The sequence below is a fragment of the Mesoplodon bidens genome (genome assembly GCF_964165515.1).
Source record: "Mesoplodon bidens genome assembly, chromosome: 10".
Taxonomy (NCBI): domain Eukaryota; kingdom Metazoa; phylum Chordata; class Mammalia; order Artiodactyla; family Ziphiidae; genus Mesoplodon; species Mesoplodon bidens.
The window spans coordinates 1,562,212-1,584,787 of NC_138172.1; the positions used below are offsets into that span (position 1 = coordinate 1,562,212).

The following is a 22,576-nucleotide window of genomic DNA, read 5'->3' on the forward strand; positions in this document are numbered from 1 at the left end:
CCCCACAGTCCCTGGGAGACGCGGGACCCGGGGCTCGGGGCGGTGTGGGCTGGAGACGGGAGTGCATGAGACCAAGCTGGAGAAAAGGAAAATCAGGGTGTGCTCCGCGGGCCCCGGGCAGGAGAGGACGTGTGAGCCGGGGACAATGGACGTGGCTTGAGAGGCTCAGCCCAGGGCACGGTCCAGCGGAAGTGGGCCAGGCACCTCTGGGTGGCAGGCAGGTGTGGGCAGGCTGTTGTGTAACAGGTGTGGGCTGAGATGGAGCAATGTGCTCCCGAATCAGACGTGGCGCCGGACAACAGGGGACGCTGGCCTCCAATCGGCAGCATCTCTCCGCTTCTCAGTATTCAGGGGTCGAGGGAAACGCACCCGCCCGCCACCCAGGCCCTCACCGGTCGCCTGCCTGACTCGGTGGGGCTCAGTGGGCCCACCCTGGGGAGGGTGTGGGAGTGCAGGTCAGGGGAGCAGAGGGAAACTGAGGCAGGAGGGCGGGGTTGGTTCTCTGCCCCAGTCCCCCAGCACGGGGAACCCTGTGGGGCAGGTCCCGGCACAGAGGTGGCCCGGGGAACAGGGGGTCTGGATGCGTGTGGACACGCAGGCAGGCCACGGCCGCCCCTACCCTGTGGACAGCCGGGTGGGCTGCTGATAAGGAGCAGTTGTCAGTCATGGGGCGCCACTGATAAGACAGACAAGCATCTCCCGGTGGCCGGAAGGTGGTGGGAGGAGACCCAGTCCCGGGGGTGCCCCCATCGTGGGTGGAAACACTGAGGCTGTAGGTTCCGGGCAGGGCGCCTCCCACCTGCCCGGGCCGGAAGCCTCTCCAGGGCCTCTGGGCAGCTGCTATACTCAGCGAAGCCATGGGACCCAGGCCTGGCCAGGGACGGCCAGCCTGAGGTCACCTGCAGGCCTGAGCGTAGGATGGCAGGTGACTCCCGAGAAGACCGTGGTGGGCATGGAGGAGCCAGTAACTCAGCCCCAGCCTTGAAGCTGCAGCTCGGAGGCCAGAGAGGTTGCAGACGGAGGTCCCATGGGGCTCGTCAGAGCTGGGGTGCCTGCCTGAGCCCTGTGCTGTGGGGAGTGGCCAGAGCCAGAGCCAGGGACAGCGAGAGACAGGCAGAGACATACGGCGGGAGAGAAAGAGCAAGACAGACGCCCAGAGAGACGGAGAAAGAAGTGGGGGGGGGGACCCTGAGAGCTGAGTGCACCCAGGGGAGGGCCCCAGAGACGGGGAGGAGAGAGAGGGTCCCTGGGGTCGGCCCCACTCTGATTGGCCAGGACTGACTGCAATTAAAGCCCATAATTGATTCCCTGGTCTGACGAGGATCATTTCCATGCAGAGAATTAAGGTTTTCTTCCAAGATGGAAATAAAGATTAATTTGCAATTTCCTTCCTCACTGCACACAGGAGAGCAGCCCCTGCTGGGAAGAGGGCTCAACCTGGCAGGTGGGCTGGGGGGGATGGTGGCGCGAGATGGGGCAGCCTCCAGGCCTGGGCGCACGGCCCCCCTGGGAGAGGGCAGCCTCTGGAGGCTCCAGGACCCCTGTGTGCCCAGCCTGTCCCCCTCGGGCTCCTGGCTCTGTGTTGGTACCCCTTTCAGAGCGCTCCCGCCGTCCTGCTCCGTACCCCGTACCCTTGGAGGGTGAGGCTTACGACTCACGGCACCCTCATGTCGTCTGAGGCCCGGACCGCCACGGTAGATGAGGCAGGAGCGTCCCTGAGGGGAGAGGTGGGAAGGCCCGACTCCCTTTTCCCTGTGGGTCCTTCTTCAGCCCCAGCCTCCCCGCCAGGCACAGCTAATGGAGCCCCGCCTGGACCTCACCCAGGGCTTCCCTGGAGGGAAACACGCTGGAGCCCAGGGGGTGTCCCCTCCTCTTTGGCCCAGTCCCCACGGCCCCGCGACCCTGCACCCGTCACTGGGGGCACCCCAAGCACAGGCGCACATGCAGAAAGTGACAGCCCTGGGGCCTGTCCAGGCCCAGCCACCGAGGGCCGCCCCTCGGAGAGGCCTACCGAGTCCAAGGAGGCCAGAGGGGGCCACCCACGCCCGTGTCCCCGGGAGCCAGCGTCGCCTCCTCAGACTTGTCCCCGGCAGGGCACACCGTGTGGCCACATCACCTCCTCCACCCTCTCCAGGCCCACACCCTGCTGAGGCCCAGGCACAGGGAGGGTGATCAGGCTGCTCTTCTGGCCAGTACAACCTCTGAGCAAGCACAGCTGGGGCTACTTGGTGCCCCAGGGGGACAGCGGTCTGAGCACAGGACGGGGGGTGCCGGCTGTCTCACCGGTGGGTGGTCTTCCGAAATCCTGTCTACACTCCCTGAGTGCTCCGGGGCCGTGTTCTGCATGACCTCTGGGCAGGGCCTCCAGGATCCCCAAGAATTTGAACTTGGGCTCTCGGCTGGGTATAGCCTGGGACCCACCTCACGGCACTCCCGCCTCTGCTCCCTGCCCGCCCTGCCTGGTCCACTGTGGGCCGCACAGCCCAGGGTTCTGAACGGCCTGGAGCTGGCCGCCATGCCTCATGCCAGCCTTGCCTGACAGGCACCTCTGGATGACCTATGACCTCGCCCAGCACACGGGCGGTGGGGAGTTGGGGGGAGTAGGTTTATGAGCAGAGGGGCTGGTGCGTTCCTCCACGGCCTGGCGGCCTTGGCCTAGGGCACCATCGCCACGGGACTGAGCGGCCGGCTGCCCCCCCGAGTCCCCACCGCTCCTCCCCGGCCCACCTAAGACACCACGTGCTCCAGAACAGGGACTTCGTCTGGCCTGTGTGCCTGGTCCACCTGGGGCTGGGCGGGCTCGCCCCCCGCCCCCCCCCACCCCGGTGCCGCATCCTCCAAGTCCAGCCTCTGCTTACGTACCTCCAGGCACGGGGAGGCCCCTCCACACTGTCCCGGCCGAATGACAGCTGAAACAAGCAGCAACTCGGGGGCGGCCACCAAGACAGCTCAGCACAGTGCAGGCCCTCTCTGGGGGACGCTCTGGTGGGTCCCGGGTCTGCCCTCTGCCCCTGCAGCCCCTCTGCCCCCAGGGCTCTCCTCCAAGGCGGCATCCCCTGACCAGCACCTCCGAGAAGCTGGGCCCAGAACCTCGGTCCCCTGCCCTGGCCCTGGGCCTTGGAACGCCCCGGCTGCTGGTGGCTGCTGCATCTTTCTCATTAGTTCATTGATTCCTTTGACCAAGATTGGACCAAAGTTTCCTGCACACTTGCCAGGGACTTGGGCGGTTTGGAACAGCCTGTCCCCTGATGAGGGGTGCCTAGAAGGGCGGGGACAGTTGCCGCCGTGGCCACCATGTCTGGGAATCATAGGCTGGCCTCTATCCTGGGAGAGTCAGCATCCAGATCCTTCCTACAGGTTCCACGGAACACCAGCACCTAGTGGTCATGTAACCAAGTGTCTGGTTCCCAGACCTCACCTCGCTCAGCAGCCCTGGGACCCAATGAGGCCTGGAGCAAGTGTCTCACCCTCTCTGTGCCACAGCAAAATGAAATGGCTATTAGGACCTGCCTTGCTGGATAGTGGTATGAGTGAAAGGGACACACAGCAGGTGCTCACTAAACGCTCTGTGGCAGCCACCTGGGAGAACAGTTGGGGTGTTTCCTAAAAAGTGAAACAGAGTCATTGCCCCAAAGTGGAAACAACGCTAATGTTTATCAACTGATGAACAGATAAAAAGTGCTGGGCGCACCCACACACTACCTGGAATATTATTCCGTGGAATATTTAAATGAAATATTATTCAGTGATAATATAATAATAATAAAAAGGGATGCAGTACCAATGCTTGCTACATGGATGAACCTTGAAAACATTGTTCTGAGTAGAAAAAGCCAGATTCAAAGGATGCCGTATTGTATGGTTCCACGTGTATGAACTACCCAGAAGAGGCAAATCCCTAGAGACAGAAGGGAGACTGGCGGTTTCCTAGGGCTGGGAGATGAGAGGAAGAGGGTGGCGGTCAGGAGGTGGAGGGGTTCTTTCTGGGGTGATGAAAATGATCTAAAATTGATCATGGTGATGGATGTACAGCTCTGTGAATATGCTACAGCCATTGAATTATACACTTTAAATGAGGGAACTGTGTGGTGTGTGTTATATCACAATAAAGCTGTTAAAAAAAAACTAAGCAATGAAGTTACCATATGACCCAGTAATTCCACTCCTAAGTCTGTACCCAAGAGAACTGAAAACATACGTCCACACAAAAGCTTGCACACGAACGTTCAGAGCAGCCTGAGTTGGGACAGTCAAAAAGTGGAGAGGACCCGAGTGCCCATCAGCTGATGAACGGATAAATGAAATGCGGTCCTAACATGCAATGGACTATGATCAGCCAGCAAAAGGAATGAAATACGGATACGGACTCAACATGGATGAACCTCAGAAACATTATGTTCAGTGAAAGAAGCCAGATAGCAAAGTCATAGATTGTAAAATTCCATTTACAAGCGTGTCCAGGATAGGTAAGTCCATAATTGTAGAGAGTACCTCTGTGGTTGCCAGGGGCTGGGGGACCTAGTGGGATGGCACTGACTGCTAGTGGCTATGGCTCCCTTTTTGGGGACAAAATGTTCTAAACTTAGATTGTGGTAATGGTTGCACCTCTTTGTAAATATGCTAAAACCACTGAATTGTACACTTTAAGCGGGGAGCTTTATGGCATGTAAATTGTATCTCAATAAAATTGTTTAACAAATGAATGATGCTCCAAGACTGTACTCACCACCTCACAGCCAGTCCTGGGTGGCAGCCCCGCACCGTTTGGTTCTGGCCAGAGCCTTGCCTGGTGGGGAGACAGCGCCCACTCCCCGGGGGCTGAGGGGCAGAGTGAGCTTGGAACTGTGGCAGGGCGTGAGCGACCCCCAGAAACACCCGCGCAGCCTGGCCCCTGGTCCCGGCCGCCCTCCGTGCCCACCCGCGGTGGCTCTCAGCTCCCAGGGCTGCAGGAGAGGCTGGTGGGATTCTGCAGTGGGAATCCTGCTGTTCTTGTCTTAAATCATTTTAGTATTTGTCGTGTTTATTAAGGAAATAGTTCAAACATGTGAAAAATGCACAGAGCACAACACAATGAACTCCCACCAACACCAGCGAGGGAAACAAGGAGTGGGGGAAGCTGCTGGAACTCTCCAGGCTCTGCAGCTGAGCCTCTGCAGACCCCCTGCCTGCGTCTTCATGGAGCGGCCCTGTTCAGGAGGCGGGGGGCCGGCCCCCCTTTGCTTTCCCGGGTTGGGGGATCAAAGCTCTCCATTGGGACCAGAAAGCAGTAGGGACTGAGTCGACCTGAGACTCTGAAAGTCTACAGCTCTGTTTTTAAAAATCATGGTTTGCTGCATAAAGAAAAAATTACCCTTTCAGATGTACAGTTTTGTTAGTTTTGAAAAACACATGCAGTCACAATACAGAAAAGTTGCCCCCCTCCAGATGTTTCATGCGCCCGTGGCACCCCTCCCGGCAGTCACCGGTCTGTTTTTTGTCCCTATTGTTGTGTGTCATCTAGAATGTCACGTGTCACATGGCCACATTTACACCTCTGGGCCCACCCGCGTCCAGTGTCTGGACAGTGGTTCCCTGTGCTGCTGGTAGATTCTTCTGCATGAATGTCCACCAGCTGCGGGACAGTTGGGGGGGTTCCAGCGCGGGGCAGTTGTGAATAGTGCCGCTCCAAACACTCAGTGATGAATTTTTGTGTGGACCTAAGCTTGATTTCTCTTGGGTTAGCACCTGGTTGTGGAACGTCGGGCTGTGTGGTGAGCGGCGTCTAACTCCCCTGGTGACCACCTGGTGACCATCCCCTCCTGACACGGCTTTCTTGCTCTTTCCGTCAGGCACCTGTGTAGGGCCAGGTGCTGTGCCAGCTCAGGGATGGCCGTGGCCAAGACCGGCAGGCCAGTCCAGTGGGGGAGGCAGACAAGAAACAGGAAGACTTCAGGCACACGCAGGCTCGCGCTGGGTGGTGACACAGGCTCTGCGGGTGACAAGAAGGAGGGGATGGTCAGCAAGGTCCTCCCTCACGAGGGGAGCCGTCCGATCCTAGATATGGGGGGCTGAGCAGGTACAGAGGCCCTGAGGCAGGCGTGTCCTGTCGTGCTGTGACCGTGATGGATGTACTGGGCACGTCCTGTGCTCGGAATGTGCTGAAAACCTCAGAGATGTCCTCCTACTTAATTCTCACAGAGCCCTGAACGGAGGGATTCCCGTCCTGTCCCCCCGGTCCCCCCTCCCGCTTAAAGCTGTGCAACCCTGAGGATCACAGCCAAGAGGGCCAGAGCCAGGACAGGAGCCCAGTGGGACCCACAGAAGCGTCTTAACACTTGGGTTTCAACCTCAGCTGGGGCCCCTCCTGCGGTCCTGCTGCGTGACCCGGGGCGGATGACCGGTCCTCTCTGAGCCTCTGCCCTCCCATCTGCCCCGCAGCCCGCAGTGGGAAATGGTACCATGGAGCCTGGCGGTGGGCAGGGGGCTGTGGCCATCTGCGGGGCGGGGACAGATCTGGCCGGGCGGGGCGAGCCGTGGGCGCTGCACTGCCGCCAGGCGCCGACAGAGGGCAGGAGCGGCCCACGCGTCCCAGGCCAGGGAGCGCAGGCGAACGAGGGCGCAGGGGGGGACACCCACGTCCTCGGGGCTCAGAGCTGTGAGGACCACCTGAAACGTCCACCTGAAATGCGGCCGGCCTGGCCGGAGGTTCCTGCAGGTCCAATACACACCAACCTCCAAGGCTTAGGGTGAAAAACGAATGCAAACTACCACGGCCATCAGTTTTTACATGGATCACATGTTGAAACGACAATCTTTTGGACATACCAGGTTAAATAAAATATAAAAGTTAATTTCACTTTTTTTAAACATGGGTACGTAAACTTAAAACTCCGCGCACACTGGCATTGTTGGCTCTCGTGCTGTTTGTGCAGGACAGTGCTTGTGCCACGTGACCCTCATTAATCCTCCCCGTGAGGCCTGGACGGTAACGGTCCCCATTTACAGATGGAGAAACTGAGGCAGCGGGAGGTGACACGGCGTGCTCGGGGCCAGCTGTGGGCGCACACCCCGTGCCCAGGTGCACACATGCATGTCACGTGCATGAGTACACGCGTAACAGACGGATGAACCAGCAGAAACGCACGCTGCCAACACCCCAGCCACGTGTGCAGCCGGTCTCGCGACAGCCTCGCCAACACACACGTCCACACCCCGCACACACCTACAGGAGTGCGGCCCGTGTCCCCTGAAGGCCCAAGTGCCATCTGGACAACTTTCGGGGATCCTGCTGTTGGCCAGCAGGCCCAGGATGGCCAGTGGTCTCCCTGCTCACCCAGGGCCCGGACAGGGGGGCCTCGCTGCCATTCCGTCTGTGTCTGCAAAGGCCACCCCTGCGGTGAGCGAGTGGCCTGCCACCCGGCGCTTCGGGCCCTTCCTTCTGGCCGCAGAGCATTTGCATAAAGCTCCCCAAGCCCACGGATCGCATTACATGGAGGCCTGATGATAATCTTTGTTGAAATAATATTTAACACATGCTGCACTTTTAATTAACTATCTGAATAATCTCAAATTAATACCAGAGCTTTAAAAAATAAGTTTTCGTTTTCGCATTTGGTAACATAATAGCGGCCCGGCTGGCCCGTTTCCCCTTCCTTTGATTTAATTAAAAGCCCTTTTGTGTGCCTCTTGTCACTTCAGAAACGGACAAAAGCACCCGGGTGGGCAGCCCGGGCTCCCGACGCAGGGTCCAGGGCTGGGGTCGCGGCCGCGCAAGAGCTCTGGGGTTCGGGCAGCCCCGCAGCACCACCCGGGAGGCCGCGGTGTGGCTGAGCGTCACCCATTCGCACAGGGACACGGTGACGGACACGCACACGGAGGCGGGTGGTGACCTCCCACTCGTCCACGCGTGTCCCAAGGCCTCTGCCTGCGCCAGCCCTGCAGGTGCATGCTCGCTCACAGCCGCACGCCGGGCAGTCAGGCGGTGAAAACTCAGGCCAGTCTGGGCTGGGGGTTAGCAGTTGGCGTCCTGAGTCCGGATCCGAGAAGACCACGGCTGCCAGTCCCAGTCCCATCCCCAGCCGACAGCTGAGTGTGTGGGAGGGTCTCTCCCTGCTTTACTGTCTCCGTCTCTGTGCCTCTGTCCCAGGCTCAATGCTTCTGGAAACAGGGCCAGGCAGGCAGCCTCCTGGGGCTGTTGCTCCTCTGCTGTCCCTCTGTCCATTGTGCCCAGGGCCAGCCGTCCCCCCAGGTCTCTTCCGGGGTCCTGAGGAGCAGCAGGGGGACAGCATTTCCTGGGGTCTCTGGCTTGCTCCCCGCTGACGGGCCTGAGACAGGATGAGGGAGGCCTTGCACAGATGAGCAGCCCTGGAGAGGCCAGTGCGGATACACAGGCCGCTGCGGAGCCTCAGTTTTCTGTGCGGGTCCAGGCGGGTGGGGATCTTTCTGTTCGGTGGGCCTGTGGCCCTCAGGAACTGTGCAGAGACAGGGTGCACAGCAGACACCCACCGCCAGCCCAGCCTGGATTCTCGGGAGGGGGCCGCGGAGATTCTTTTTGTTCTGGGGCTGAAGGTCAGACGTGGCTCCCACGTGGAGAGTGGTGGCTGGGCGCGGAGCCTGTGTGTCCCTCTAAGCCCGTCTGAAAGCTGGGGGCCCAGGACAGCTTCCGAGGCTGCTGCTGTGGGTGCAATGGCCACATCTCCACACATGCAGCCTACACATCCCATCAGCAAGCAACGGAGGTTTGGATGTGAGTTGAATGAGCATTTGGCGTCCTGCCTCCCCACGGCCGTGACCATGAGAGGGTCCCTGCCCTCACCAGTCCCCCAGTCCGGTGGGAGGGCAGTCACATGGGTGCAGAACGCGGTGCTGAAGTGGGAGCTGCGAGGCTGGGCAGCAGCCTTGAGGTAGACGACGAGGTGGGTGGGGACCAGTGCTCGGGCTCTGGGCCCTGCCCTGCCGGGGGCCTCATCGGTGGCATGGTCAGAGGAGAGGCTCCCGGGGCTGCAGTGACCGACGCCAGGGTCCAGCCGCCCTCTCCGGGCACTGGCCCTGGGACCTGGAGCATGACCGGCAGGGCCGGGCCTGGGAACTGACTGCCCTGGGGTACAGCGCCCCTCCCCCACACCAGCCAGTCCCTTCTGGCTCAGGCTGACCTGCCCGCCCTCCTGCCTCGAGGGCTACCTGGAGGGGCGGGCGAGCCAGCTCCCACCCACTTCACCTTGGCCGGTGAGGACTGGCCAGGCCACTCCAGGCACCTGGACCCCACTGTCACACATGTGTCCACTCACACGTTCACACACGTGGTTCCGAGTCACCCAAGACCACACACAAGTGAGCACACAGATGGCCAGCTGGCCCACAGGGAGGAGTGATCGTCATGGGCTGGGCTCCAGGCGTCCATCCACACACGGGGTGGGGGCATGTAGTCCTGAGCACCTACTGTGTGCTGGCAGCCGTGTGTGAGCCCAGGAACTGGCACAAGTCTCAAGTCGGGCAGGGGTCCCGGTTCACAGAGCGGGTAACGGGCTCAGAGAGGCGAGTGAAGTTGCTCAAGGTCAGACAGGGAGAAGCGGCTAGAGCCAGGCCTGATCTCGAGCTTACACACCAGTCAGCCCACCACTGGCCCTTCTACTCCTGAAGGCTCCCCGGCGACACAGCCTGACCAGGAGCGAGGCTGGCGGGCGGGCGGGAGCCGAGCTGCATCTGGAACCCCAGGAGGCGACCCTGGTGCTGACCCAGAAGACTCAGGGTGCCGCGTCTGTGGCGAGAGCCTGGGGAGCTGAGGGCAAAGTGAGAGAGGGTTCCCCAAGCCCCTCAAGGTGGTCACAGAACCAGAAACCACTGAGGTCTGTCCCGCTGGCAAGGGGCCCGCGACCTCGTGCCACCCAACCTGTGAGCTCCTGCCGAGAGCGTCCGGGCACAGGTGTGAGCACAAGGCGCCCGGGAAGGAACCAGAAGCAGCGGCGCTAAAGGAGAACCCCTCATTCCTTCATTCATTCGGCCAATCAACAGGTGCCCGCAGGGTCAGGTGCTGTCCTTCCTGGACAGGCGTGGCGAGGCTGACCTGGGCCCTGCCCTCCTGGGACTGCCATTCTGTTGGGGAAGAGGGACAGCATGCACCAGAGATGGGTGAGGTGATTTCAGATAATGAGAATTAGCCAGCGTAATCAGGGAGGGCTTCTCGGAGGACGGGACCTTTGGGCTAAGACTTGCCTGAGTGACAAGGAAGAGGCAGCCAGGCAGAGAATCGTGGGGCAGGATTCCAGGCAGAGTGACCCGGAACGGCAGAGGCCCAGAGGAGCGAAAGCTCGCAGGACAGGGGCCTGGGCGGGAAGCAGCCTGATGGAGCCTCGGCAAGTGGGGTCGCCCACACCCTGTCTGAGGGGCGACTGCTGCCCAACCCCAGCCCATGGTCGCCTGTGGGACTGAGCACCCAGTGTGGCCAGAGGTTCCGATTCTCCAAGAAAAGCTGGCGGTCTGGGTTTCTACACAAAACCTCGTGATTTTTTAAATGGCCACAACCGATTCAACTTTTTCTGAAACTGTTCAAGCCACAGAAAATCTCTCTGGGGGCCAAAACTAGCGTGTGGGCCTCTAGTTTGAGACCTCGCGAGGAACTGTGTCCTGCCTCCCAGGCTTCCTAGTCGGGAGACCCTGGGCAGGCTGCTTGCTCTTGCTGTGCTTCAGTGCTTTCACCTGTGAAGCGGAGGCGACCTGGCCTACCTTGCAGGGCTGCAGTGCAGGGGTAAGTGCTTTAAGTTATTCATTCATTCAGCAAATGTTTGCTGAACACCTCTGTGTAACAGAGTCAGTGCTAGGTTTGGGGGTCGTAACAGCAGGCAAGAGACAGCCTCTGTCCTGGTGCCTCTTGCTGTCCACAGGGGACAGAAAATGAGCAAGTAAGTGAGGGAGTGCCGCACAGGAATGCCACGTGGCCAGAAGGACCGAGAGGGAGCCAGGAAGGCTTGACGTTGTAGACGGGGTGGCCAAGGAGGGCCTCACTGAAGAGGGGCGATCGGCGTAAAGGCCTGAAGGATCTGAGGGAGTGAGGCACACAGATATCCGGTGACATGATCGAAGCAGGCCCAAGAGCCAGTGCAAAGGCCCTGAAGGCCTGGCTGCTCGAGGAATGCGCAGGAGACAGGTATGGCTGAAGTGGAGAGATTCGGGCCAGGGAGGTGGGGCGGCGGGGCTGGAAGGAGATGAGGTGGGCCTCAGGCTGTGAGGGCTTCAGCTTTTCCCCTGAGTAAGGTGAGAGCCAAGGGAGGGTGTGGAGACGTGAGGTCTGCCTTTGGTTTCCACAGGATCCTTCTGGCGGCCACTGGGGCAGAGGCGGGGAGCACAGGATGGAGGCTACTGCAACCGTCCAGGCAAGAGGGCATGGGGGCTGGACCAGGGGCAGCAGCGGGGCTGGAAGCAGTTGGCTCTATTCTGGATAGACCTCAAAGGTCCACCAGCACAGAGATGTCAGAAAGATGCCTAGGTCTGGGCTAGGCACCTGGAAGATGGGAGGATGGGGAGGTGGAGAAAGCTGGGTCAGGGCACAGTGGGCCTGGGGGGCTGCGCAGGGAAAGCAGCTGAGGAGGAGGCTGGGAGCGGAGGCCCATGGGGGACATGACGCGGGCGCCCCGTTGGGGATGCATGAGTGGGGTGGGTAAGTGGAGATGGCCGTGAGGACAGCGGCGGCCCGTGGTGCTCGGCAAGCTAAGACGGACGGATGCTGACATCATTTGTCAACTCGGGGTCCAGGGGAGGGGCCTGGACGCAGCTCCGGAACGCAGGCCGGGGAGGCAACGCCGGGGGGGGGAGCCTGGGCGGCTGGGGGCCGCAGCCCTCCCCTCCCCCTCGCCACCTGCGGGGTCGGTCAGACCCGGCCTTTGTCCCGCGCCGCAGCCCCGCCGCCCCGCGCGGCGCCCCCCGAGCAAACACAGCTGAGCGCCGGGCTCGCGTGCCGCCCCCGCCCCCAGCTCCGGACGGGCGGCGGGCGCGGGGCGGCGGCTTAGCGGGGCAGCTGCGGCCGCGGGCGGGCTCCGCTCGGCCGCTCCCACCGGCGCCGCGCTTTGTCATGCAGATGCCCGCTGGCGGCGCGCGCCCGCTCCCCAGCTGACCCGGGGCGCCCGCTCCCCAAGCGGGCCCGGGCCGGCCGCAGACCCGCTTTGTCCTCCGGCCGGAACCGGATCTCCCTGGTGCTGGGCGGCCCGCGCCAGTGGCTGGGCGTCTCTGGGCCTGTCTCCTGGCATTCCAGGCGGAGGACCTGCGGGTTTCCCCTGCGGGGTGCGGGCACATTTGGGGAACAGCCCCCATCCCTCCCGCACGGACGGGACCCAGTCGAGCAGGACCAGCGGAGCAGGCCTCTGTGGCCACCCCCGACCCCTGCCGGCACCGCGGGTGGGGGGAACCCAATCCCTGGCCCCGCCGGCCTCAGCCTTCCCATCTGCGCTTTGAGGGCGGTGCCCCAAGCCAGGGAAGGTGACTGGGATGAGCTTCTGGGCTCAAAGGCTGCGGGGAGGCTAATGGCACAGGGTGTAAACATCCCACCTTGGTGGGTGCTCTTGATAAAGGCACAGATGCTCCAGATGCCAGGACCCCCACCACCACCTCCCAGAGCTGCCCCTCCTAGGGCAGGCAGGCAGGTGGGGCCTTGCCTGGGGATACGCCCACTTTCCCCAGAGCAAAAGATTCACCAAGAGAGGTGATCAAATGGAAAGTTATTTACTGCCTGGTGTCAGGAGTCAGGCCTGAGGCCAGGCCTGGAAGGAGAAACATTCCTGGGCTGGAATCAGGCCTGGAGGAGCTGGTGTCTGTCCCGCAGGGTCACCACGTCCTCCCTGGGACCTTCTCTCCCCATTTGGCGGGTGGGGTGGGGAGCCCAAGGCAGGGAGCAGCGGAAACGTGGCCCCCAGCCCTTGTCTTTGCCTGCAAAGAACAGAGGCCTGGAATTCAGGCCAGAAGGTGCAGAAATGACCAACATGCGTGGACCTGATGCTTGGGGTCCAAGAGAAGCAGCCAGAGTAACAAGTCCTCTTCCCGCCTCCCAGGTAAAGCAACTGGCCAGCAGCAGGGCGCTGTGGGCAGGGCTCCTCTCCTGGGGGAGTGCCCCCCGCGGGCACCCCTGCTGGCACCCAGTTTGTCAATCCAAATCGCGCTTGCAATTCCGTGGGAGCTTTGGTCCAGTGATTTTACTTCTAGGCCTTTATCTTTAAAGGGCGTTCCCGCTATGTGTGACCTTGGGCTGCGCAACCTTGGGCGACTGACCTCAGTTTTCCTCATCTGGAAGTGGGAACATCACGACACCTACCCCTCCAGGGCCGTCTGAGGAGTGCGTAAAGCCAGGCACGTTGGGGACACAAGTGACAGAGACTCCCATGAAGGAGAAGCAGTGTCCTGATGTGATGGGTCAGGGCAATTTTTACAAATGGAGATGAGACGGTCTTCCTGGGTGCCTCCTGGTTCTCCCCAGCGACCCCCCTCCCGTGCCCAAGTTTTGACTGGCAGACCCAGGAGGTTGGTGGGAGAGGGGTGTCAGTGTCACTCCCAACCTTGCCTGTTACAGGAGACGGTGGGGGAGGGGAGGGGAGACCAGCAGCCCAGCACCTCCACCCCAGGCCCTGGCCCTCTGGCTCAGGCAAGCAGGAGAGACCAGTGGAAGGTGGAGGGTTTATCTCACACACCCCTCCAGGGAGGGGCCTTTATGCCCAGATCCAGTTTCTGGCAGGACTGGTTGGTCCAGGTGGCCCGATAGATGGCCAAGATAAGGTCCGTGCAGGTTGGCTGGGCTGAGCGGAAGACCCACGCTGGGCTAAGACAGGGGGGTGGCCCAGGCCTGGCCTGACTCAAGGGTGGCAGGGGGTCTGGGCCTGTCTTGTCCCAGCTGCTGGCACCTTTTGGGGGCCACACGGGTGCCCTCTCTGGACCCCCTCCCCTGCCTGCAGTGAGAAGTGGCACAGAAAGAGGTGATCCTGGGCAGGGGTGGTACAGGCCCAAGGTTGCCCAGGCTGGACGTACTGCAGGTAAGGTTTGTACGGGCACATGACGAGGTTCCAGAGCCAAGAGCCAGGCAGACTGAGGTTGCCCGGGCGTGAGCTTGTTCAGGACCCCACGTTTCAGGTGGGCCCAGGCTTGGTTCTGTGTCAGACCTTCTGGAAGCCCCAGGGCTGACTCCTGCTATCTGTAAAGTCGCCACGCCCCAAAGAGTCCCTTCATTAGACCCTTCCACCTGAGAGGTTTTAGTGTCATCTCTCTCCTGCCGGGACCCTGACCAATAAACCTCTGGGGTCCCACAGCCCTAGGGAGCAGTTGTGGTCACCACACTTTCTAGGGAGGAGACCCGTGGGGACGGCCATGGAAGGAGCCCTTAGTCCCCACAGACAGGACTTCCCTCATCTCAGCACAGACCTTGGGAAAGGCAGCCCTCGGATCTGCCTGAAAAATGGGGTTTGCGTGCAGGAAGTATTTCAGGGAAGTGGTCCCAGGGAACAGGGGCAGGGTGGGGGGCATGAAGCCGGGCAAGGGGAAAAGGCAGCCAGAGGAGGTGCTGTGGATCCACGGTCAGTGAGGTACAGACTCCACCGAGGCCATCTGAGAAACCTCGAGGGACGTGCTGAGAACCGTCCACCCCAGGGCCAAAAGGGGACATAGCCATAGGCTCCCATCCCACCCCATGGACAAGGTGAGGCTTATCCACCAGCCTTCAAACTTTAGGGTTCATGTACACAAGTGCCCAGCAGGTCCTGCGGGCGTCCTCACGCTGGGTCAGAGCAGCTCTGGGCAAGAGCGAGCTGGGCCATCAGCCGGCATCTGCACAGATGGACCGGTCACCACAGAGCTGTGGCCGGCCTGAGCTCGGCCTGGAGGACTTGAGGTGGGCCGCAGAGGTGTCCAGTACAGTTAAAAATAGCGTGTATTCAGGGAAAATTTGAGGCTCACTAAGGCCACAGATCAGGAGATGGCTGCCGTTGGAAAGGTCGTTTCTAAGCACAGTCCCGGAGGAGGGGACGCCACGCCGAGCCACGTGGGGAAGCACGAGGAGGTCAGGAGGCGGGGGGAGCCTGGAAGCGGGCACAGGAGCCTTTGCTGCGGTTTCTGCAGGAGGGACGGGCGAGGCGGGGCGAGCAGGCTGACTACCGGCTGGTTTGAGTCACTTCACGGGCTCTGGGACAGACAGGCTGCCGCAGGGTGCCTGGTACCTGACCCTGGGTGACTCGGGCAGGTAGACAGTGGCCCAAGGGGGAGAACCTGATAGAGGAGGTGCCTTCTGGATTGGTTGCTTTGCATTTGAAAGTCACGCTCTTGGACCAGTGGGTTACACTCTGCGGGAATCGGGCAGTCCTGGGAGGGGCAGTCCCTGCAGGGTCAGAGCATCAAACCCAAGACACAGTTCCTGCAGTCCACCCCTCACCCACCTCAGCTCCGCTCGTGGCCTCTGTGGCCCAGGGTGGCCCAGGGTCCGGCTCAGGGTGGGAGCCGGCCCGGAGCCCGTACAGGCCTTAACTAGCCCCTCCTGCTGCACCTGGTTTCGAAGCTGAAGCTGCCTCCACCACCCTTTCTGGATTTCCCTCACCTGCGGCCAGCACTTCTGCGGCTCTGGGTTCGCCTGGTGGGGCGACCGGGGTGTCTCCAGGGATCTGAGACCTTCGTTGCCTTACCCCTGTCGAGCCGTGGTTGCTGCAACTGCCCTGTTGTCACTGTCACCAGTTCAGATGGACAGGAGCAGCCCGAGAGAATGTCAAGTCCCGGAGACCCTCGTCCCTGGCCCTCTCCTCACAGAGGTCCGAGCTGACCCTCCCCAGTGTGGTGTGACTGCAGGTTCACGGGAGAGCTGCTGCATCCCCAGCCCAGCCTGGAACCGGGACCTCGGATCTGGCCGAGCCTCCGGTGCTGGGGCAGGGGGCAGGAGTTCTGCAAGGGGGTGACGTCGAGACGGACGGGCCTCCTTCCTCCGCCCGCGGGCTGTGCTCCGGTTATGGGGCCAGCACCGCATCCACGGGACTGGACCCCAGCCCTCAGGATGCCCCAGGACGGCTCCAGGGCGAGGCTGTTCCTTTTTAGATCAGCTGCTTCTGAGTGACGTGAACTAGAGTGCGGCCAGTGGGCCTGTGGCTCTGTTCCCGTTGTCACCTTCTTGTGGTCAGATGGTCCCTGGTCCGAGGCAGCATTGTGCAGGACACGAGGGTCCAGCTGCCGTGCTGGACCCTCGTCATCCTCTCGCCACACGGCTGTCACGTGGTCTTTGCACAGTCTCCACAGAGGTCACCCTCCTGCTTCACACCCTTCTGTGTCACCACTGCTCTTGAGATCAAGCTGACAGCACCCATGCCAGACCCCACGCGCCTTGAGCTCTGGCCCACGCCACACTGACCCCTCCCAGCACCCCCCCCGCTCACATGCCCCTCCTGCTGCAGGCGCATTGCACACGCAAGCCCCTCAGCCTGATGCACCCCCCCCACCCCTTGCCTGCCTGCCGTGGGCCAGCCTTCTCGCACCTTCCCATCTGGGGCAATCCGCCTAGATGCTCTCCCCGCGTCTGGTCTGGTCTGGCCCCTGTGGCGCCCCTCTGAGCTGCAGTCTTCGTTTCCGTGGTGACTGGTTAAAGCCTCTCTCCCCCTAGACTGTATTCCCGTTGCAGGTGGGAATGATCTCTGCTCGTCACGGTGTTGACAAAACCCACCGTTCTGCCTGTCGCCCGGCAGGCATGCAAATCCTTCCTGCGTAAAGTAAACGAAGAGTGGCGAGTCTCCGGTGATGGCAGTGGCCGCAGGGTGACAGTGGACGTGGCGGTGGTGGCAGTTGAGGGTGATCCTGTTGGCGATGATGGACCACCCTCCTCCGCGCGTGCTGGGCCGGTGGACACCTGGGCGGTTCCACTCGAGGGTGGAGCACCGTCAGGGCTGATCCGTTCCAACAACAGCAACCGGAAGAGTCCACCCCTCGATTCGGAGCTGCCGGGGTTCCTGGCCTGCCCACAGGTGTTGGGCTTTCTTTCTCCTTTGATCCAGCTGTACCCGTCCAGTGGTGCCCCTCCCGGGTTTAGCTCGCGTTAGCTGGGATGGACTTCTGTCCCTCGTGATCCGAGAACCCTAACTGGTACAGAACGGGGGGGGGGGGGGCTGACACGGAGCCCGTGCCGCCCCACCCTCCTGGCCAGTGCCGCCTCCTCTCTGGCTCCGGAATGTCCTTGGAACGTTCTCCATCTCTGCTGACACCTGGCTGATCTCATCCATTCTCAGGCCTTTAAATGCCATTGCATGTGCTGATTGATCTTGATTTCTCACCGCTGGTCCTGACCTTTCTCCTGAACCCGAGCTCACGGCTGACTGTCCTGCGCGTCACACTCAACAGGCCCCAGTTGAGTTCTTGATTTCCTCTCGCTCCGTCGTCCCATCTCAGAGAGTGGACAGAGATCTCGGAGATGACCCAGGCCTGTCCACAGCTCCTTCCCACTCCCTTCAGCAGAGGCCGCTGCCTCAGGGCCTGGGCACTTGCTAAGTTCCCTTCAGGGAACACTCGCCCCAGACCTTCCTCACCTCCTCCCGGGAGAGGGGGCTTGTGAAGGCTGAGCCCAGGGCAGGGCAGAGGGCGCCGGAGGGGAAGAATCCTCAGGACACGGAGTCTGAGAGGGAGGAGTTCTGGGTGATTCCCTGCACCCTGGGTGGGCAACCGGGTGGCCAGAGGGACCACCCCTGAGAAGGGGCCCGGGATGGGGGTCAGACCTGGGGAGGAAGATGCCAAGTCCACGTCCAGCACGAGGAGTGAGCAGCATCCGTGGGCCGTCCAGGAGGCAGCCCAGCGGATTCCCGAGCTGCAGCCCAGGGCAGAAGTAAGATGGAGAGGCAGTGCCGGGCTGTAGTCCTCGGTCTGGGCAGCACCCACCCTCCTGAACCAGCCAGGCCTGCTGGGAGGAGATCCAGCAGCAAAATTCATGGCTGAACTAACGCGAACAGAGACGGTGCCACTGACCAGGCTCACAGAGAAACGCAGACGCACTCAGGGTGGATGTTTCCGCAAGCCAGCCTCTCCCAGCCGGCCACTGGCAGGCAATTGATAAGCCTAATTAATAATTAACTTTTAAATTAAATATCAATTTAAAACAAGCATGGGAACCAGTCTCTTGCAATTAACACCCTTGCTCTGCTTTCCTAAAGGGACTCAGTCGAAGGCCCAGGCTCTGGGACCTCTTGGGTGGGGAGGGCAACCCGGGACCCAGCAGAGTGGGGAAGGGGCCCCTGCCTGGCCTGCTCCACCCCGTCTTGGAGGCGCAGGGATAGCTTTCTCCACCCAGCAGCGGTCACCGCCCGTGCCCTGCCCTCAAGGAGCTGGTGTCTCGAATGCCGGGCAGAAGATGCTCAGGAACCTGCGAGTGGCGAGAAGCTGATTCCCGGGGTCCCAAAGGAAGGAGACACGGGGCCACAGGAAGACGGCTCCGCTTGGCCTCGACGGTGAAGAGCTGGAAGGACACACTGCGCGGCCAGAGATGTGGTGGTGGCGATGCCCGTGCAGGTATGTCGCGGGTTTGGGATGGCACAGGGTGGACCAAGCGTCTACAGAAGGAGATGGCTTGTGCAGACCCTTGCTGCCATCCCAGAACCCCGGGACCCCAGGGGTTTCCTGACCAGCTGCTTGGGTGACCGCAGGAATAACCACGGTGCCTGGGGACCCAAGTGGCTGGCAGTGCCAGGTTCCTGCTTTGGGGGCTGTGAGAGCGCAGTGTGGTTGGCAGGCAGGGCGGCCCCGGCCCAGCGCTGCCCGGCTCCCATGCCTCCCAGGCCGCACGGAGCTCCCCGGGTCCTCGCAAGATGCCTGGGGGCCGCCGGAGGCATCCAGCACCCAGTGGGTGGGCAGATCTGAAGTCCTGAGGCAGAGGCGGACAGCGTGGGGAGGGCAGTGGGGCCCATGCAGGTGGCTGAGGGCCGGGGCTCCCTCCCCCATCAGGCAGGGACGGGTTCCCAGGGAAGGGGCAGCACCTGGGATGGTGCAGAGACCAAGGGTGGGATGTGCTGGGCCTCGGCCATGATGGGGCACCGGGGGGCCTTGGATCTAAGGCAGGCCGGCCCTCAGCCAGGACGGCTGGGGCATCGGGGCAGGCAGCAGAGCCCAGGCGTCTTGTCCCTGCGCCTTCCAAGGCCTGGAACCCAGGGGAGGTGGGTCAGTATTTGTTGACTAAGCTACAGTGGGAGCTCTTTGCAAGTTCCCGTGCTGCAAAAGGGAAGGGCTGCTGGGAGGCGCGGGTGCTGTGCGATGGGCAAAGCGCGCAGTAAGTGCTCAGCTCCCGCTCCAGCCTCAAGAGGAGGCCAGTGTTGACTTGGCAAGTTTCGATGCTGTGATTGTCCTAAAGGCCAGACCAGTGGCGCTGGCAGCTGCTTGGTGGAAACAGCTGGTTCCCTACTCTGTGCTGAGCTTGGGACCCTGCCTGGCCAGGGAGGGACCCTGGGGTCTGCGGCCCTTTTGTGGCAAAGGGGGCGGCCTGGGGAGGTCTGAACATGCCCCGGGCCCTGCCTTGGGGGAGCGCTGCAGTGGAGGCCACAGCGGGGCTCTGGAAGGGGCAGTGGGGGCAAGGCGCCTCCGTCGCCCGTTGTCGCCCGCACCAGCCTTGCCCCGCCCCGTGTTCAGCATCAGTTCCGCAGCTGCCCCCTGGCACCTCCCCATCTCTCCTCACCTCGGCACCCTCAAACTGTCTGCCTCGTGGCTCTGTGCCTCTTCCACTCTTGGGTCTCTGGGTCTCTCCTTGCCCCCCATCTTCCTGCCCATCCCCGCCCCGCCCACCGCAGTCCCCTCCAGCCCACTCCAGTGCCCTTATCTGGGTCCAGCCCCTGCACTATTGCTGGGAGCCCATCCCCATGACAACGGGGCAGATGGCGGCTGCGATTAGCCGCTCTCCCTCCCGCCACAGCTCAATCCGTCTTTGAAATTAAATCAGCTGCGATAACATCGACTGGCCAGGGTGGGGGGGCAGGCAGGAGGCTGCCTGGGCCCCACCCACCCCACCCCAGGCCCGGGCGCAGGGGGAGAGGAGTAGGGCAGACGGGCTTCCAGTGTGGCTGCGTGACCTTGTCCAAGTCTGTAAGCCTCCGAGCCTCAGTTTCCCCATCTGTAAAATGGGGACAAATAGCCATCCCTGTTCTGGGGGTCGGTGCGAGTCTCTGGGGAGAGTGTGCAGGAGAAGCCCTGGAGAGGGCTCAGTAGGGCTGAGAACATTGCCTGCCCCCATCCATGGAGAAGCCAGAACCCTGGTGGAAACCCCTGGCCAGGCCTCGGGGTCGCAGGCAGCCACTCAGACCACGCAAGGTTGGAGGCTACAGACCTCTGTGAGCCACGGCACACCCCTCCCCAGGGCTTTGCTGCCCGCGTTCATAAAAGGCTCCAGTGTCACTGAATCCTCCTGCCCGAGGGACGTGCTGGGATGCCATCGTGTCCACCCGGCGATGGAGAGACCACAGGATTTGGGTCCCTTCAGACAGTCAGGGGCCCTGGAGGGATGTGGGGACCCAGGAGTGGGGAGGGGAAGAGGTACTAAGGGGCCTGCCTGAGGATGCGGTGGCAGCAGTGGGTGGGCCTGGGCGGAGAGGGGTGTTTCAGGAACCGGCCAGTCTGTGCAAAAGTCCCACTTGGGGAAGGAGGAGTGGGGGAGGGGCGCCACAGCACAGTGAGGCGAGGGTGGGGAGATGGGCAGAGACCCAAGGGAGGCAGGGAGAGAGGGGACTGAGGGAGGAAGATCTGGGACGAGGGTTCCAGGCAGCGGCCCGGCCAGTGCAAAGGTCCTGAGGCAGAGGCGTGCCCAGTGTGTATGCAGGACAGGGAGGAGGCCCATGGGGCTGGGGCAGGGTGAGTGTCAGGGAAGCCGGGGAGGTTTGGGGGCCTCATGGGCCACTGGGAGGAGTTGGCTTTCCCTTTGAGTGTCTCACAAAACTCTCAGGTTTTCACAAGATCCTTGTGGCTGCTGGGGTGAGAACAGGGTGAAGGAGGGGAAGCAGGGAGGCTGGTGCACTGTCCAGGTGAGCGACGACCGGCCGAGGAGCCGGTGGCAGCCGTGGAGGTGGGGACCTACATTCGGAAGGTGGGGCCTCGCCCCTCATGAGCAGGGTCCGTTCTGGGGCTGGGCCGGTGGCACAGGGGCCTCAATGCAGCCCCATCCTTAGGGCCCTCCTGCTCGGGAAGTGGGCCTGAGCTGGACCCGAGCAGCCAGTCCCAAGCCAGGGCGTTCATTCTGGATTGTCGGGGCTCTGGGCGGCGCCCTGGCTTCCTCACTGCCACAGCCCCAGCGCCCGCACACAGCCAGGCCCAGAAGGGGCTCCGTGAAGTTCTTTGGCCAGAATGTCCTGCCCCAGGGCAGCTTGCTGAGGCCTCCCCAAGGTGCTGACCCGGGGCGGGGCCTCCAAGGATGAATTTAACAGGCCAAAAGGAGATGGGAAGGGTAGCCCGGGCAGGGGGAACAGCATGCCTAAGAAACGGCCGCTAAGAGTCTGGTGCAGGCCGTGCCAGTGGGGTGGGCGAAGTGTGGGGCTGGAAGGATGGCAGGGGCCTCGGATGCCAGCTAGGAAGCAGGACTTCATCTGGGGTGTGTGCCCCTAGCTGCACCTCAACTGTCTGGGCTTCAGTTTCTTCATCTGTCAAATGAGGCTAAGGGTTGAGACAAGGATGCAGAGAGGGACATGTCGCCCGCTTAGCCGGGCCCGGCAGCTGCCACGCTTGGTCGACACGGGGGACCGGAGCAGGGGAATGCCACGATTGTCCTGTGCCTCGGGGGGAAGACACCGCCTTCAGGTGGGAAGCTTGGAGAAGGGGCAGGGGCCGAAGGTGGGCCCGGTCCTGGGGTCCTTGGGGTGTCCATGAACACCCGTGCCTTGCAAGCACCCAGGTCTCTGTTGCACACCAGCCCCGGGTCCGTGCGACCGCCCAGGCTGCTGGACCATAATTGGATTTGCCCAGCAGCTGTCGGGGCTAAGCAGGCCCACTTGACGCAGCCGTGCTTGGCCAGTAATTGGTGAAATTAGCAGGTCGGCTGGGGCAGAGGTCAGGTGGTTAATGCTGTAGTGGGGGCTTTGATGAAGTTAGTCCCACCGCAGGACTGGGAGCTGGGGCTCCACCTTCTGTATGCCACGGGGCTCTTCCGCCCCCCTCGTAACACGGTTAGGGGACCTCCAGCTGCTGGCCTGTCCCAGGGGCTCCGGGAGGCCGGACCCAGGGGGCCTGAACCTGGAGGTGCGGCAGGTCGTCTGCTGTGTCCTCCTGGCCAGGGCACCTGCAGCACCCACGTGGCCTTGCAAACCCCTAGAGATCTTAGGGAGATGCCCCTTGGCTTCCTGTGGAGGCTTCCGTTGGAGAACAGCACCCAGGCCCACCTCTAGGCTTTCGGCCCCCACCATGGCTTCTCCTCATCCAGCTCTGCATCTGGAAATGGGGATGACCGCCTCCCCGGGTCTGTCTGTGACCAGGCCACACCCTCCCCGCGAGGTTCACAGCCTCCCAGTGTCTCCTCCCGTTGTGAGCTCCCAGGCTTTGTCCTCTGAGCATGCCCCCAGGTTCTTGCTATTCCCTGGAACGGTGTGCTTCCACCTTCTTTCATGTCACATCATTTATTAGACACCTACTACATGCCAGGCAC

General features: G+C 62.0%; 1 protein-coding gene across 5 annotated transcripts in view; it reads left to right on the forward strand.

The window, feature by feature from the left end:
- EEFSEC (eukaryotic elongation factor, selenocysteine-tRNA specific) overlaps positions 1-13,520 on the forward strand; it is a 171,051-nt gene extending 157,531 nt beyond the window's left edge. For 3 of the 5 annotated variants that reach the window (XM_081246905.1, XM_081246900.1, XM_081246904.1), the window contains one exon: positions 1,406-4,656. In XM_081246905.1, coding sequence (XP_081103031.1) covers positions 1,406-1,644 — 239 coding nt within the window. In that variant the 3' untranslated portion in view covers positions 1,645-4,656. Of the gene's footprint in view, positions 1-1,405; positions 4,657-10,859; positions 10,928-13,183 lie in introns of those variants that run through there. The other 2 variants (XM_081246902.1, XM_081246903.1) reach the window with 2 other exon arrangements.
- The last annotated feature ends 9,056 nt before the right edge of the window (positions 13,521-22,576 follow it).